Genomic DNA, 18,851 nt, shown 5'->3' with positions numbered 1-18,851 from the left:
GGCCTAGACCCTTTTTCTGAAGAAGGGTCTAGGCCCAAAACGTCAGCCTTCCTGCTCTTCTGATGCTGCTTGGCCTGCTGTGTTCATCCAGCTCTACACCTTGTTATCTCAGATTCTCCAGCATCTGCAGTTCCTACTGTCTGTGAGCCCATTTGGTTCATGTGCCATTGAATATCTTTAACATTTAACATTTATCTTTAACATTTAACTTCACTATCGATGCATAGTGGCCACAGTGTGTACCATTTACAGGATGCACTGCAACAACTTAGCGAGGCTCGGAGATAGTAGGAACTGCCGATGCTGGAGTCTGAGATAACAAGGTTTGGAGCTGGATGAACATAGCAGCCAGGCAGCTTTAGAGGAGCAGGAAAGCTGACGTTTGGTCTGGTCTGGTTTTGGTTTGGTCTGGACCCTTCTTCAGAAATGGGGGAGGGGAAGGAGGCTCAGAAATAAATAGAGAGAGGACGAGGCGATGATAGAAGGTGGATAGAGGAGCAGATAGGTGGAGAGAAGACGGACAGGTCAAGGAGGCAGGGACGAGAGGGGCTGGTCTTGGGGTGAGGTCGAGGGTGGGGAGATTTTGAAGCTCATAAAGTCCACGTTGAGACCATTGGGCTGCGGGGTTCCCAGGTGAAATATGAGGTACTGTTCCTCCAGCCTTCGGCTGGCATCGTTGTCACACTGGAGAAGGCCAACGATGGATATGTCGTCCAAGGAGTGGGAGGGGGAGTTGAAGTTGTTCGCGACTGGGAGGAGTTGTCATTTGTCATGACCTGAGCATAGGGAGGTGCTCCACAAAGCAGTCTCCAAGCCTCCACCTGGTTTCCCTGATGTAGAGGAAGCCACATTGGGAACAGCGGATACAATATACCACATTAGCAAATGTGCAGGTGAACATCTGTTTAATGTGGAAGGTGTTCTTGGGGCCTGGGCTGGAGGTGAGCAAGGCTTCTTTGATAGAGTCTTTTAAACCCACGACAACTCTAGAAGAATGAAGACAGCAGATACCTAGGAACAGCACCACCTGCAAGCTCTCCTCCAAGCCACTCACCATCCTGAGTTGGAAAAATATTGCCTTTCTATCGCTGTCGTTAGGTCAAATTCCTGGAATTTCCTTCCTAACAACACCATTGGTGTATCTACAATTCATTTGATTGATAATTCTACACATGTGTTGTCTGAGCACACGTTATAAATGACATTCATTGAAATACATGCACTGTCTCCAATCATTTGTTTAACACTGTCCCCATTTGTTGCCCCCTTTTCATCTAATTACTGAAATGGTTAATTTTTTCTCAATGTACTCAAGGCAGTTGGTTGTGCAATCCATTTCATTACATGTTTTTCAAAACAAAGCATAAATATAGGAGTTGTTTTGATGTTTGAATATTCTACCCAGGCAGTTTTTTTTTGTGTATTAATGTACATTCTGTTTCCTTAGCTGGTGGCCTCGATGGTGTTCATCAGTTTTGGTGTAGTGGCGTCTTTCTGTTGTGCCATTGTTGATGGTGTATTTGCTGCCAGACACATTGTGAGTATAACTTCTTTCTATTGGTATTATTTTGCCAAAGAGCTTCATTGTTACCATAGTGTTTGCTTTCATAAAATCTTATGTATTAAAGCACTTGGAAAATATGTGTCTTCTAGTGATCTTTAGGCACTGACTGCTGAAGAATCCTAATATAAATCCATAAGGACAATCACCAGAAAAAATAACTTTACATAATATATATTTTACACAAAAATAATGCATATTTCCAAATTTACAGGATTACTTGGGAGAGTCTTGTTCCATGAGTGTGTGGTTCATGCAGCACTTCTGCTGGTAATTCATAGACAAGATGGATATAAATGAGAATTGAGTACAAAAGTAGGGAGATTATGCTTCAATTATACAGGGCTCTGGTGAGACCCCCATCTGGAGTAGTGGGCACACTGTTGATCACTATATTTCAGGAAGCATGTAAATGCATTGGAGGCAGTTCAGACAAGATTTACTAGACAAATACTTTGAACAAGTGGGTTGTCTTGCGAGGAAAGGTTGGATAGATTTGGCTTGTATCCATCGGCATTTCGAAGAGTTGATTGAAGCATACAAAATTCTGAAGGGTCTTGAAAAGGAGGATGTGGAGATGATGTCTTCTCTTCTTGCAGAATCTAGAACTAGGCAGTCACTTGTTTGAAAATTAGGGGCTGCTCATTTGAAACAAAGATGAGGCAAATTTCTTCTCAGAGGGTTGTCAAGTCTCCTTGAAAGGGTGGTGGAAGCAGAGTCCTGGAAATATTTTTTGAGGCAGATCTATTTAGATACTTGTGGAGCAAGGGGGCAAAAGATTACCAGGGATAGGCAAGAATGTGGATTTGAAGTTACAATCAGATCAGCCATGGTCTTCTTGAATGGCAGAGCAGGCTTGAGGGGCTGAATGGCCTATTCCTGCTGTTGATTTGTTTTTTGATGGAAATGAGAAACTCAAGGGTAAATATTCTTTGGTTGTATTCTGCCGTTTGCATATTCATAATTTTATGTCTGAGCCCAACTAGATACTATCAAAATTCTGCTTTTATAAATCTGTTGTATAGGCACACACTGTTAGTTTGTTCTAAAGGAATTCTTTTTAATCTTTTAATTTGAACAGTTTGTTTTCCGAACATCAGTGGATCCCTTCATTCAAATACTGCCCGATGATTATACACCTACTTAGTCACTTTAGTTTAAGGGCTAAGCTTGCTTTGCTGTTTACAAAAGGCTACTAAGACAGTTTCAGGAAGGTCATTAATAAACTGCTCACTGAAGGGAAATGCTGGAATAATGGTAATGTAGTTGAGCTGGTAACTTTGCAGGTCCAGCCTAATACTCTGCTGGATGGGTTCAAATCTCACCATAGCAACTGCTGAAATTTAAATTCACTTAGTGCTAGCTAGCCAGTGACACCCATGTCCCACAAGTGAATAAAACAGAATTAATGAAATGTATGGATTAATAACTAGACTCGATGATGTTGGCTGTCAAACTGTCACTCTTTGTAATTTAAAAAGCCAGCTGGTTCATGAATACCCTACATGTGTCTCCAGAGCCACAGCAATGTGACTGACTCTGAACTGCCCTTGGAAATGGCCAAGCCAGTCATTCAGTTTCAGGGCAACAAGGGATGGGTTAAAAATGCTGGCTTTACCTGCAGTACCCATATTCTCATGGTTTTTTTGAAGTGATGGCTCTCAAATCTTAAGCAGTAGCACTGAGATCCCACTCTTAGTGTCACCATTTGAATTCTAACCTCAGCCAAATTCAATATCATCGGAGAAATGGCTTCTCCTAGAGTTATAGATATATACAGATGGAAACAGACCCTTCGGTCCTACTTGTCCATGCTGACCAGATACCCTAAGTTAATCTAGTCCCATTTGCCAGCATTTGGCCCACATCCCTCTAAACCCTTCCTATTCATATACCCATCCAGATGCCTTTTAAATGTTGTAATTGTACCAGCCTCCACCACCACCTCTGGCAGCTCATTTCATACATGTACCACCCTCTGCATGAAAATGTTGTCCCTTAGGTCCATTTTAAATATTTCCCCTCTCATATTAAACCTATGCCCTCTACTTTTGGACTCCCCTAACCTGGGAAAGTGACCTTGGCTCTTCACCCTATTCGTGCCCCTCATGCTTTTATAAACTTCTGTAAGGTCACCCCTCAGCCTCTGATACTCCAGGGGAAATAGTCCCAGCCTATTCAGCCTCTCCCTATAGCTCAAACCCTCCAACTCTGGCAAAGCTTTTGTATATCTTCTCTGAATGCTTTCCAAGTAAGCTATCTATTAGGCTCAATGCATCTTTGGGTTGAGAAGAAAGGAATAGTTAAATACTCTTTGTCAGTCTTGAAGTTCCTTTGTACGCTTTTGTGAAGAGGTTCACTGATTTCAGGCAGTCCTCCCTTTTGGACTGGAGTTCCTAAAAATGATAGACTAATACAAGCCATCCATTCCTTGGTGTTTACCTTCCACACAAACAGCATAATCCTATGTTCCTGCCATGTTCTCTTTTCCCCATTATCCATACTTAAAGTTGCCATGGTCTGTGCTTCAATCTCAACGTGCCTTACACCCCTATATATAAACAGCCGGTTCTCCTCTTCGTTGTCCGAAAATGCTTACATTTAATCTTGCATCTTTTGTCTCTTTGGTTCAGAATCTTCAGTCACTGCAAAGTTAGTTTCCATCTATATTGGTCCCTCCCTCACATTTCATAACTTGCAAAACCTTCATCAAATTGTCCCTTGTGAAAAGTACCCATTATTTTTGAACCTTCATATTTGTAGAATAGTAAAATAGTGGAATAATAAATTATTGTCACTAGTATTTTTACAAAAGATACAGTGAAAAGTGTTTAAGTGGCCATACTCTGGCGCCTGTATTAATAACTCCTGCCAGCCAGCATTTGAATCTGGACCAAACGCCCCGCTCTAACATCAACATCCTTCCTGTGTAACACTCTAACCGGGCCTTGCTAAAGCTTTGTTTAGATTCACCACTGAGTCTGTATTTTAGTATTTTAAACTTCTTGTCATTTGACTGGTGTTCCTTTAGCAATTTGGAATTTTCAGTGTTTTATGATTCTGAGCTCTCAAATCCGTCGGATGCACATTACATAGTTCTTTCCTTATTCCAAGTGTAATGCTTTTTCTTAAAGCAAAGTGTATCACCTGACATGGCCTGTCAATAATTTTATACAGCCCAATTTAACTCCTCTCAATCTTTTTTCTTCAGAATGAAAGAGGTACACATGGCTCAACTTCTGTAGTCCTTCTTAAAACTGTACTTTTTTGCATGTATCTTTCCTATAATGTGACCAGCACCAGACACAGTACTCTAGATGTGGCCTGACTAGTTTTATTGCATAACTTCCCATCAAGTGTAACTTCCTTGCTTTGAAATTCCATCCCTCCTCCAATGAATAAAATAATTCTGTAGGCCTTCATAACCAGCATTTTTATCTGGCCTACAACCTTCCAGGATCTGGTGTACATGTTCTCTGCTCTTCTACGCTTCTCAGCATCCAACTACTTGCTGTGTATTCTCTTGTGTTGTTTACCCTCCCTAATTAATTACCTTATTCTTCTCTGGATTCCACTTCTTCTTAATTCCATCTGCCACTTATTTGCCGAGCTGATCATTGGTACCTTCCCATAGTCTGTAGTTTTCTAAAACAAACAAACAAGCAAACAACACAAATTGCTGAAGAAGGATCACTGGACTTGAAACGTTAACTCTGCTTTCTATCCACAAATGCTGCCAGACAAGCCGAGTTTCTCCAGTTTTTGTTTGTTTCAGATCTCCAGTATCCGCAGTTCTTTGTTTCATTTTACTGTAGTTTTCTGCGTAATTATTAGTGACATAGGCATCTTTTTTGAATCATCTGCAAATTTCTAAATGATGTCTCCTACACTGAAATTTCAATCATTACTATCCATTCACAAAAATGCCCATCTACTGTTACTCTTTACTTCCTGCAGTTTTGCATCCAACTTGCCACTTTGCAGTGGATCATATGGACTTTTACTTATTTGACCAGCCTGCCATCTCAGACCTTGTCGAAAACCTTGGTGAAATCCATGCAGACCATAACATCATTCTTCCTTGTTACTTATGCAAAAAATTAAATCAACACAGTCAGACGTGACCTTCCCTTACTAAATCCATACCAATTATTTTTGATTAATCTGTGACTTCCTAAATGTTAAGTAAAACAGTCCTTCAGAATTTTTCCAATAATTTGCGCATCACAGAAGCTAGACTGGCTTGTCTCCCCATTCAACCAAATGGACAACATGAGCAGTCTTCAGGTACCACGCCTGTACCTGGAGAGGATTGAAAAATATTGGTCAGACTCCCCTATTTTCTCCCTTCTCTCAGCAACCTGGGATATATTTCACGTAGGCTCCAAATCTCTTAATATTTTGTCCCTCACTGTGTTTATCCCATTCAACATCTCAAACACTTCCTCAGGCCACAATATCTGTTCTTCATGACAAATGCAAGGTGCATGTGCATATGCATGCACACACATATACCCATACATGTGCGCAACACACCCTTCCACCCACCCCTACTTTGGTCTCTTAAAGGCCTTCTTCTTTCTTAGTTATCCTCTTGCCTTACATTTCTCTATAAAACACCTTTGGAGTTTTCTTTGAAAATGTATTGGGAATTAATACCATCTTCCTTCCTGAGCTCAAAAGTATAACATATTCCTTTTCTTTGTCTAAAACGTGCAAGATTTTTGTCATGTCCTAGCTGGTGGTCATACTAAGCAAGTCAGATTTCAGAGTGAAACCTGCCTCGATTCACCATAGTTTTATTTTTATTTTTTGTTTATTGTGGAGGTCAGTCACTGAACCTATTCACAAGAGGTTGTCAATGTACTTTTAACAAGAGAATGCAGAAGTGTGTCATGCAAAAGAGAAACTGAACAAGCTACACAACACTATTCAAGAATCATTGGAGTAATCTCATTCCAAATATCAGAAAGAAATTTCCATTCTTCTTTTTATCCTAGTAATACCCTTACAGATACTAAAACATCAGGGAAGAGTCATCCTTATCTCAACACTAAAGCTTCTCACTAAGCTGGCACAGTTTTCTTTTTCACTTTGCAGTACATTCACTAGATGTTAATTTCTTCATTTCACAGCTCTCCTGGCAACCCTTAAATCAAACTGCTAACTTAGCTCACTTACTTCATGTGGGTTCCCTTAACTCATGTCTACAACATCCTTGTAAGATGTCTTCCTGTCTGACACTCCCACAGCTTTCTACTTTTGAAGTATTCTCATTGACTTCTAAGCACCTCAGGCTTCTCTTCAACCCGACCATTAGGGACTGCTATTAACATCATCTCTGTAGTTTTGGGTCTCTTTCCCCAGCATGAGTCTGTTTCTAACTCTTCTGTCTCTGGTGGTTGTAAAACTCAAATTATCTCCCAAGGTGGCTTGTTGGTTATTTAGCTGAAATCTGGTAATTGTTCTGAAGATGCCTGACATTGTCCCTTAACTGTCCCAGCTATGCCTCCTTGGTGGGATAGTTTCTTCCTTGACAGTAAGAACCAATGCAAAATAAAATTGTGCAAGTCTAGATCCAGTTCCTTAATTTTTCCAGGTAACAGTCTGGCTGGAATTGTAATGACCTAACTGGTGCGAAAGAGGATTCTCCTGCGTTTAGAATTAAGATGTATTCTGCCATAATCTACAGAAGTCATAGTCTATAGCCTAAATTGAGCTGTACCGAACCAGGGAGTGCTGCCAATTGGAAATTCCACCCTAAGTTTGACTCTGAAGCTGACCGGTAGTTTCAAAACAGCTGACCAGTCTACAACCAATCTTAAATATAAGTTTATAATGTGGAAGTGATTGGATGATGAGCAGGACAGAGTCTTGGTACTTAATCTGTTGCTACTGCATACTCCATATTAGTCCTGTCTCGGAAATAAACCCACTTTCACAAAAGAAGCTTGAAATGCTGAAGACACATAGTCAGTAGTTTTGAAAAAGATCTTGGAGCATGTTGCATCCTCCAGAAGCTTGTGATTTTTGACATGTTAACGCATTCTCCAGTACTGTAGAACACTTGATAAAATAAGAGTCATGTTATCTAAAATAGAGGGGGAAGAAAGGGACAATGACCTCATTTTTCTAACTTCTATTTCTCCTTTCATTCAAAAGTTTCTGTTTCTGAAAAAGAGATATGAACCATGTATGTGTGGTTTGTGGCCATTTGTGACTGCATGGCAGTTGTCAGTTTGTAGATGAAGTCACCCTGCTGTGTCCATGTCCTTTAGCCATGTGTTCTGGTCGCTTACAATGCTTTTATTCTTCACAACTAACAAGCTTATAATTTAAGTAGTGAGTAAAATTAAAACATCTTTGGATTTTCTACAAACCACTCCAACCCAGATTTTAAAAAAGAACTATTCTAACAATCTCCTCTTTGCTATCCCTCCATCCATCTGTGTGGGTGTTGGCATTCTCCCTAAGATCGTAAAATTTAGGAGCAGAAGGAGCAGTGATACCATGGCTGATCTGATAACCCTCAACTCCAATTTCCTGCCCTTTCCCTTGATTCTCTGACTGATTAAAAATCTATCCATATCAACCCTGAATAGACTGAATGACCCAACCTTGACAGCTTCCGTGGTAAAGAATTCCACAAATTCACTACCCTCTGACAGAAGAAATTCTCCCTCATTTCTGTCTTAAATGTGCAATCCCTTATTCTGAGATGATGCCCTCGGGTCCTAGCCTCTGCTTTAAGGTGAAACAACCTTTCTGCGTCAATTCTGTCAAGTCCTGTAAGAATCTTGTATGTCTCAACGAGGTAGCCTCTCATTCTTCTAAATTCCAATGAATACCACCACTTGCCTTTCCACTTATTTTTGTGCCATCCACAAACTTAGCAATAGTCATTAATATATATTGTAAAAACTTATGGCACAGCACTGATTCCTGTGGCTCACTACTAGTTACAATTTACCAACGTGAAATCTAACTATCCTGCTTGTTACCTCCTCAAAGACTTTCCCTTTAAGAAGCCATACTGATTCTGCTTGATAATATTATGTATCTCTAAATGCTCTGCTATTACATCCTTTATAGTTGACTCTAACATTTTCCCAATAACAGATATTAAGCTAACTGGCCTGTAGTTACTTTTTTTGGTCTCCTTTCCATTTTAAATAAAGGTGTTACATAGGCAGTTTTCCAATCCTGTGGGACTTTTCCAGAATCTAAGGATTCTTGGAAGATTACTACAAGTGCGTCCACTAACTCTGTACCTACTATCTTTTATATTCTGGGATACATCCTATCAGGTCCAGGGGACGTATTGCTCTTTAGCCCCATTTGTTTCCCACCGTTCTTTTCTCTAATGATAGTTATTGTATTTATTTCTTCACCTCCTTTTGTCCTTTGATTATTTAGTCATTCTGAAATGCTATTAGTCTACTGTGAAGACTGACGCAAAGTATTCTTATTTCCCCAATCTCATTCTCCAATTGACATATGATCAATTTGGCTTCTCTCTCTCTTTATATATTTAAAGAAGTTCTTGCTGTCTGTCTTAATATTATTTGGAAGTTTATCCTCAAAGTTTATTTTCTCCCTTTTCTTTATATCATTGTTTGCTGGTTTTTAAAACTTAACCTCTAGCCAAATGCTAATTTTTACCACATTTTTCTTTCAATTTGATGCTGTCCTTAACTTCCCTGTTTTACCATGGTTGGTTACCCCTGTCTAGAATCCTTCTTACTCATTGGAACATAACTTGGTGGTGAACCAAGAATGAATTTCTTAAATGTCTGTCATTGTTCCTCAACCATCTTTGTTGCTCGACGTCTTTCCCAGTCCACTCTATCTAGCCTTGTCCTTTGTGATTAGCCTTATTTAACACATTTTCTGACCCAAGTTCGTTCCTCTTAAACCGAATGGTAAATTCTGTCATGTTATGGTTGCTGTTTCCTATGGGGATCTTTTATTCTAGCATCATTTATTAAACCTGCCTCATTAGACATCACCAGATGCAAAATAGCCTGATTCCTAATTGGATTGGGATCATATTGTCCAAGAAAACAGTCTGAAATACACTCCTTATTTGTCTTTTCTTCCTGCCACTGTCCCCCACCACCACAACTCAAGCTGGTATTTACCCAGTGCCCGATGCAAAGCTGAAGCTAACACTTCTGTCCAGCCTTTGCTGCCTGGTCAGCTTATGGATCTCTCATTTCTCTTCTCCCTCTCAAAAGGATTCCTGCCTTCAGCTGTGATGTTGCTGCAGTTTGATGATCAAGGCTAAACATTGAGAGTGGGGTTTCCAGTGTCTAGGGACATTTTGACAACTAAGCAACAGTGCTCATTCACTTCCAGCCATCACAACATTGGGAAATAAGATCTCATGGGTGATGTGAATATTGGGGGATCCTGACCAGAACCTTCAGGGTGGGGGAGGTAGACACAAATAGCCAGTGCCCCAGAGTAAAGTTCCAGGTATTCACATCAAACATGCTCTCTCAGCACACAAGGGATAATATCTATCTTGGCCCTTTTACACTTCGTAGGAATAGAGTGGGCCTTTCAGCTCATCAAACCTACTCCACCATTCAATCAGATCATGGCTGATCATGTGCCTCAATGCTGCTATCTCCATATCCTTTAATGTCATTAATCTTGCAAAATCTATTGATTTCTGTCTGGAACCTGTTCAGTGACTGAGTTTCCATGCTCTCTGAAATAGAGAATTCTAAAGATTCACCGCTGTCTGGGGAAAAAGAATCCTTCTCATCTCCGTTTAAATGGCCTGGTTTCTATCCTCAGATTATCTCCTTTGATTCTAGACTCACCAATCAGGGGCGAAACATTTTACCTACATCCACTCTGTCATACCCCGTATGAATTTTGTAAGTTTCAATGTGATTACTTCTCTTTCTTTGAAATTCAAGAACACAAGCCTAGTTTCCACCATATCTCCTCATAAAACAGTCCAATCTTCCCAGGGATTAGTCTGGTGAATTTACATTGCAATCTGTCTATAGCATGTGCATCTCTGCTTGGACATGGAAACCAAAACTATGGCTCTATAAGGTTTGACTTTCTAACTGCTTCCATATTTTAAAATTTTGATACTATTGAATATCATTGAAAAGAGAGATCTTGCTGCAGATTTTTCATCCTGCACACATCAGGACAGATGCAAGAATATCAAAATTCCAACAATCACGCAAGAATTTATAATACAGGATGAAAGGTGTTGAATGCTTAGCAACATGTTGACTTTTCAGTCACATTCAAATTCTACCTACTGAAACAATCTATTTGATGCAATTGTTAAAAAAGATGAAATTAAATTTGTTGTTCAAAATCTTGACTGTCTCGTGCAGAGAGTTGAGCAGATCTCAGTTGCATTAGAAAATAGTAATGTTACCTTCTTTTGCAACAGGATATCAAACCCTTCCATGCAGGGAGATGTCAGTATTATTCCAGTGATAACTCATATCCTTCAGATGACTACAGTGTGGAGGTATGTTTGCCCACAGTGGCTCAGTATTGTTACTGTGTTAGTATTTCTGAATGCTAAATGTTGCTCTTGTCTGTGGCTCACATCTCGAGCTTTCTGCAAGCATATGTACAGATTTTTTTTAATATAATTCCCATTTCTTCAGTTTGGTTCCTACCCTTCATTTCCGTCTAACTCCGTATCTCTGCCACTGGCTGAAGAGCAGACAAGATGCCCCTACAGCGCCTCCTTTTGGAAAGGCCTGCCAGATCATGTGCCATTTCAGGTACTTAATATTGCTAGGGGGTGCCTTTGAATAAGGGCACCAGCTCCCCTCTGTGAGCAAACCAGCCAGGGTTTGCTTATTGCACTAATCATATGGTGAGTTTTCTTCCTGCCAGTGTTTTAATGCCAGTTGAGGAAAGGTGAGGTCCTTACCTGAGCATTAAAAGAAAGCAGAGGGTTCCCAACATACCAGGCTTTCATCCGATTAAATGCACACCCCCCCCCCCCCCCACCCCCGCCCCCCACAAAACGCACCTCACGGGCAACAGCATGATTCTGCTCCATCTATGAAGGCAGCAGAGTTAAAATTTCCACCCTGAAAAGCTGATACACTTTCTCTTCACAGAAACTGTCTGACCTGTTAAATGTTGGAAACATTCTCTGTTTTTCATTATCAAATGGCATTCCCATTATCAAGGGGCAGCACGGTGGCTAAGTGGTTAGCACTGCTGTCTCACAACGCTAGGAACCCGGGTTCAATTCCACCCTTGGTTGACTGTCTGTGTGAAGTTTGCACATTCTCCCTGTGTCTGTGTGGGTTTCCTCCCACAGACAAAGATGTGCAGGCTAGGTGGATTGGCCATGCTAAATTGCCCATACTGTTCAGTGATGTGTAGATTAGGTGGGTTATAGGGGGATGGGTCTGGGTGGGATACTGCAAGAGTCGGTGTGGACTTGTTGGGCCGAAGGGCCTGTTTCCACACTATAGGGATTCTATGATTCTATGACATTGCCCGTGTATGTGTGAAAGAGAGAATTAGCAAATTATGGAAATTAGGAAAAGAAGTAGGCCATTCAGCCCCTCAAGCCATTTCTGCTATTCCATAAGATCATGGCTGATCCAGATGGTGGTCTCAACTTTCCTTGCTACACCCATAACCCCTTGACTTTCTTGTCAGTCAAGAATTTATCTAACTCGAACCTTAAAAATATTCAGTGATCTTGACTTCACTGCTCTCTGAGGAAGTGAATTCCACAGACAAATGACCCTGAGGGGAAAATATATCTCTTCTTCTCCATCTTAAATTGGAGGCCTGTTATTTTTAAACTGCCTCCTCATTCTAGTCCACAATGGAAAACACCTTTTCAGCATCCACCCTGGCAAGTCATCTTGTGGGGGGGGTGGTCTTAATGTTTCAGTTCGATCACTTCTCACTCTTCCAAACTCCCAAGTATACCGACCTAACCTGCCAAGACCACTGTCATACAATAACAACTTCATCTTAGGATTCTTAGGGTGGCACGGTGGCTCAGTGGTTAGCACAGCTGCCTCACAGCGCCAGGGACCCGGGTTCGATTCCACCTTCGGGCGACTGTCTGCGTGGAATTTGCACATTCTCCCCGTGTCTGCGTGGGTTTCCTCTGGGTGCTCCAGTTTCCTCCCACAGATCAAAGATCTGCAGGCAAGGTGGATTGACCATGCTAAATAGCCTGCAGAGTTCAGGGGTGTGTAGATTAGGTGGGTTAAAGGGGAATGGGTCTGGGTGGGATGCTCCAAGGGTTGGTGTGGACATGTTGGGCTGAAGGGCCTGTTTCCACACTGTAGGGATTCTATATATAATTAGTTGAATTAAGTTTCTCTCAATTGCTTCCAATGTAATTGTATGCTTTCTCAAAAAAGGCAACAAAAACTGTACATAGTACTCTAGACATGGATTCACCAACATTTTATACAACTGAAGCAAAAATTTATATTTCATTCCCCTTACAACAAACAACAACATTACATTTGCCTTCCTAATCACTTGCTATACTTGCATACCAATTTTCTGTGATTCATTGGGTTGGCATGGTGGCTCAGTGGTTAGCACTGCTACCGCAAAGCACCAGGGAGACAGGTTCAAATCCACCCTCAGGTGACTGTCTGTGGAGGAGTTTGCATATTTTCCTAGTGTCTGTGTGGGTCCCCTCTGGGTGCTTTGGTTTCCTCCCACAGTCCAAAGATGTGTGGGTTAGGTGGATTGGCCATGCTAAATTGCCCATAGTGTCCAGGGATGTGCAGGCTAGGTGGATCAGCCATGGGAAATGCGGAGTTATGGGAAAGAGATAGGGCTGGGTGAGATGCTCTTCGGAGGATCAATGTGGACTTGATGGGCTGAATGGCCTCCTTCCACACTGATTCCATGTGTCAGGATACTCTGATCTCTCAAAACCTTGGAGTTCTGCAATTGTGACAGTAGAGAAAGACTCCTTACAGGGCTGGAATTGGATCATTTAATCTTAGGAGTCGTGAGTACAAGTTGAAAACTGCTTTCACCTGACCTTTGATCAGCATTAACTGACATGTTTATTTCTCTCTCTGTCTCTTCTCTGTCACACCATCTGATAAATGCTGAGTCCAGTTGAGACAAAGCTTTGCTATTCCACAGTTCAGACCTGAGACTTTCTTGATCTGTATAGCTCAGTTGTGCAGTAAACCATCTATTTACCCACTCCTTCGTCTCATGAAGTTCTCTGCCCAAAGGCAGGTCCTTGGTGATTATTTGTCAAACCACAGCACTATTGTGTGATTTATTTTAGTATTTTTAAACTCACAACATGAAATCTAAAACTGTTACACTCACTTCATAAAGCTGCTGTGTTGAAAATAAAAGCATATCGTTATTTATGGATAAATCCAGGCTCTTAAAATACTGGAGAGGATCTAGTTATAGTCAGATGGGTAGAGGTGGAACCAAGCAGCCCCGGTGAGTGGGTGACAAAGGAACAGTGGTGATGTTAGAATTATGTGGTTTGTTTACAAGGCGGCAAGTTTGAGGAGTACAAAAAGGGCAACACACAGTGTTCACAATCATCAAGGACAAACTTGGAAGCTCTGTCAGAACCAGAAGACTGTTTGGAGAAATTCAAATCAAGGTGCAGAAAAGGTGATCGCTGATTTGGGAAAAGCCAATGTGTTAGCTTTTGTAGTTGCAGATGGTTTATTTCGGAAGGTGTGATCATGATAGTTTTGTAAACATTATGGGAAGGTAGGGGAACATTTTCAATGTTAATGGGAGCCAGGAGGGAAAGTTGGTTGATCAGCAACTTAATGGAGATGGCTTTAAGCTAGCAGGAGCTCAAGAACAAAGTGAGTTTGAGTGGCCATGAGAAAGGTTTAGGTTTGGAGTTGGATAGGAGCAGGCTCTGTGAGGGCCTTTGGTTTTGTCAGCACGGGGAAGCAGTAGAAGCAGGTGAGGAGATGGCTCAAATACCAGTGACTGATGCACTTCTCACATCTGTAATTCCTGGGGAAGGTGAAGGGAGCAAGGAAGTGAGGTTTAAATTAGAGTTTAATTTCTGACGTACATAATGATCCTAGTCCCCCAGTTCCCAAGAAACATGAAGGGAAGCTTCATCACTGCTGTGAAAAGAACAAAAAGCTATCATCATTTGCACCTCATCATGCTCCACATACACACCTATACCACGTCATAACCCCCGCCCATCTCCCATGGCTTCTTATAAGCTCCATGCCAATCAATGACCCATAGCCTCCCCTGTCATTACACTCGGGCCCAATTGTTTTGTTGGGGACTAGAGCATCAACGGTGCAGGTTGAACTGGTTGAGGTTGCAACAAGACAAAGATAAAAGGAGGAGCTAGAGAATAGCAGTTTGGAAATTTGAAAGTGCACTTCAGCAATTTCCTGTGATGTAAAGATGAAAATTGGGATCGGAAAGGGTTACAGGGCTAAAGAAGGTGAGGGGAATGGCAAGTATTCAGAGATGGATTCATGTCAAAATTATGGAGGCAGAGCGGCTCACAGAAGATGAAAATGTCAAGGAAATGCTTATATGTGCAGAGGGGTTTAAGGATGGCAGTGAACTCAAAGATAAGCAAGGCCATAAGATGGAGGTAGGAATGGAGAAGTGGCTCAGCTCAAAAGCTCAGGGACCAAAGATATCTTCATGCAAATTTTGGGGTGGACCTTGTGATAGTTGGAAACCAATTTATTTTTTAAAGAAAGGATGCAACAAGGTAAACTCTTTCAAGGAGAATAGGGTTCCTGAGAATGGAGGAGCAGATGCTAAGCTGGGTTTTGGTGATGAATTTCAAATCAACACCCTGGTGTTCTTGGCTAGAGCAAATAACGAAAGCGTAGATAGACATTAAGGTTTCAGAAAGGGGGTGAAGAGTTGGCACTGCTGAGTTAAATTTCATTCAAAGCCAGGATGTCAACTCACCCCTGCCCCTGGTAACTTGCTGGGCGGCAGAACTAATGCAAAAAGGGAATGAGACAACTGGGGTTGCAAAGGCCATAGTGACCCTTCATAGCTAAGCTGGGTGCAGTTGGTGTAGGTGTGTGGCGTTTTTCGAAGGGGCTTCAAGCATGAAATAATGGCTAGAAATTAGCGAGTTGGAGTAATGATCAGTTGGAGTAAACTATTGGGATACAAAGTACTTGAGACTAAAGAAATGATTGGTTAACAGGAAGAGAGGAGATGGGAGAAAACAGTTTAGAGAAAAAAGGAGATAGAAATGATGTAGTTGATGTAATGTATTATGAATTTTATACATACTTTTAATACATCATAGGAGACCAGACCAGCATTTATACATCTCAGGAGCCATTTACACGTCGTGATGTACTGCAGGGTTAACTTAAGGTCCTTGGTTGAGTATCTTTGCAAAAAGCTGAAACCTTTTAATGTAATCAGGTTACATCTGTATTGCCTTTATAACCGATCCTATTTTGACTGCCCTTGTATGTAGGACATTGAATTGAAAGCAAGAATGTAATGGAGCATTTGTAGAAGGCATTGATTTGGATAGAGTTGAGTACTCTGTGCAGGTGTAAGTACCCCATTTGCAAAGGAATATCATTCATCTGGGTAAATTCACTGGGATAATGCTCAGAGTGCGAGATTACAGTTACAGAGAAGGACTTGAGCAATTGTGCATTTCTCAGAATTAATTTTTTTTGAAAGGATGAGTTTTTTTTTCATTATTCTTTCACAGGCTGGACCAGCATTTATTGCCCATCCCTAATTGTCCTTGAGAAGGTGGTGGTGGTGAGCTGCCACCTTGAAATGGTACAGTCCATGTGGTGTAAGTACATCCACAGTGCTGTTATAAGAGTGTTCCAGGATTTTGATTCAACAACAGTGATATATTTCCAAGTCTGGATGGTGGGTGCGTTGGGAGAGGAACATACAGATGGTGGTGTTCCCATGTATCTGCTGTCCTTGTCCAACTGGGTGGTAGCGGTTGCAGGTTTGGTAGGTGCTGTGTAAAGAGCCTTGGTGATTAGCTGCAGTGTGTCTTGTGGATAGTACACACTGTTGCTACTGCACATCAATGGTGAAGGAAATGAACACTGAAGCCGGTAGATGGCATGCCAAACAAGTAAGATCTTTTGTCCTGGATGGTGTCAAACTTCTTATATATTATTGGAGTTGGACTCATCCGGGAAAGTAGAGAGTATTCCGTCAAATTCCTGGTGTGTGTTTGTAGATGGCTGACAGTCTTTGGAGAGTCTGGAGGTAAGTTATTTGCTGCAGAATTCACTGCCTCTGACCTACTCTTGTAGCCACTTTATTTATATGTTGGTACAGTTCAGTGTTGGTCAGTGATAACCCCCAAGACATTGACTGTGGAGGATTTACATATGGAATGCAACTGAATGTCCAAGGGAGATAATTATATTTTCTCTTATTGGAGAGGCTAATTGCCAGGCACTTGTTTGAAAAGGTAAACGGTGAAAGTTTGTTTTTGCTGATGAATCTGTATTGTTAACGGGAGTATTTAGAGTAAAATTTTCAACTTGTCATGAGCCTGCAATGTTTTACCATAGGCATCTATTGAGGCAGAGATGATAACATAATTGTGATGAAGATCTGTTTAAATTCAAAAGCTAAAGATACTTATGAGATTTTAATGATAGTATTAACTTGCTGAATTACCTAAGTGTGAAACTCTCAGCTCTCTTTCTGTCTCTTCTGATACCTTCTGCACGTTGCATGAATATTGTTGTTTATGTGAAGTGTCACTTTTAGAGGCAAGTTTTGCCGATTTAACAAGGCTGATATTGTGACAGAATCACTATACATTGTTTATTGAGTCGAAGGAGAAATCTGAGAGGTGACAGGAAATATCTTTGAACTTATGATGGGGTTTGAGGTGATAGGTTTAGAGTAAGTGTTTTGACATGCAGATGATTCAAAAACTAGTGAGTAATCAATATGATATAAATCCAATAGGAATTCAAGAGAAAGCTCATTGTCAAAAGAGTGGTTAGAGTGTGGAACTTATTATCACATGGAATAGATAAGCCAAGTATCAGGGGTGGATGGGAGGGGATACCAGATAACCAAATGAGAGAAGAAAGAATAGAAAGATATGCTGATAGAAAAATAAAGAGGAGTGGATGGAAGCTGACAGACCAGGTGAATTGAGTGGCCTGTTTGTTGGAGACTGAATATAACTCAACATTGTTTGCCACACTAAAAGGGAGCAATACCAAAAACAGGCTGTGTCAAAACTCCTACACCCTGGAAGCTTTGAGTCCTGCGTCTGAGGTGGGGCCCAATTCCTTTTAAACTAGTTTTAACTGGCGGCTCTGCAACCAGCTGGTTACAAAGGCCTTGTCTCCAATGATCAGTTCTTGCATGCACACTTATTCATTCAGTCAATGTAAATCCCTGAAGCCAAGCGATAGTCTCCTAATCTGCTGAGTTTAAGGTGACCATCCTGCTGCTTAGTCTGTAGAGGGGCCAATCCTCGGTCACGTTTGTTTGTCTCTCTCCACAAGTTCAAAAGGGGTTTGTACTGAGTTGCCAGTGGTGGATAGTGAGCCTGGCTTCTCCTGAACCTGTCTAGCATGCAGCACTTTGAGCAAAGTAGATCAAAACCTGCCATTTGAAAGAGGGAATTCATCACAAAAGATTTCCAGTATTTCCCATCCTTTGATCCAAAGGATATCCACTGGTAAGTAGTGGTAGGTAGGATAATTACTGGAAGGTGTACTGCCATAAAATCCAAGTAGAGGGTGCACAGAGAAAGTCCATAATGGTGGGTTCAACTTTGAGTGAAAGGTAAGTTTTGGGTTACGGACACCGATATCAGGAGAGTTATGTCATGTGTTCACGTGTCCAAGCAGCTGTAAACTTACTGTGATTGAGAGACGCCAATGACATTGATCCACTGCTACATGATAGTCACCTTGTGGCGACTGACTGTGAGTTTCACAAGGTGCAGGGCTGGATGAACACAGCAGGCCAAGCAGCATCATAGGAGCAGAGAGGCTGACGTTTCGGGCCTAGACCCTTCATCAGAAAAGGGGGAGGGGAAGGGGGTTCTGAAATAAATAGGAAGAGAGTGGGAGGCGGATAGAAGAGGGATAGAGGAGAGGATAGGTGGAGAGGAAACAAACAGGTCGAAGAGGCGGGGATGGAGCCAATAAAGGTGAGTGTAGGTAGGGAGTTAGGAAGGGGATAGGTCAGTCCAGGGAGGACGGACAGGTCAAGGGGGCGGGATGAGGTTGGTCGGTAGGAGATGGAGGTGCGGCTCAAGGTGGGAGGAGGGGATAGGTGGGAGGAA

At 41.5% G+C, this 18,851-nt stretch overlaps 1 protein-coding gene across 1 annotated transcript in view; it reads left to right on the top strand.

Annotated features, from left to right (window-relative positions):
• The window catches only part of tmem255a (transmembrane protein 255A), an 84,410-nt gene that overhangs the window by 26,991 nt on the left and 38,568 nt on the right, over nucleotides 1-18,851 (top strand). The window contains exons 3-4 of the mRNA XM_048605416.1: nucleotides 1,448-1,537; nucleotides 10,989-11,069. Of these exons, the coding sequence (XP_048461373.1) occupies nucleotides 1,448-1,537; nucleotides 10,989-11,069 (171 nt within the window). The remainder of the gene's footprint in view (nucleotides 1-1,447; nucleotides 1,538-10,988; nucleotides 11,070-18,851) is intronic.

The sequence above is a fragment of the Rhincodon typus genome, chromosome 14 (assembly GCF_021869965.1).
Source record: "Rhincodon typus isolate 14 chromosome 14, sRhiTyp1.1, whole genome shotgun sequence".
NCBI classification, from domain to species: domain Eukaryota; kingdom Metazoa; phylum Chordata; class Chondrichthyes; order Orectolobiformes; family Rhincodontidae; genus Rhincodon; species Rhincodon typus.
This window is presented reverse-complemented; position numbering and strand designations above follow the sequence as displayed.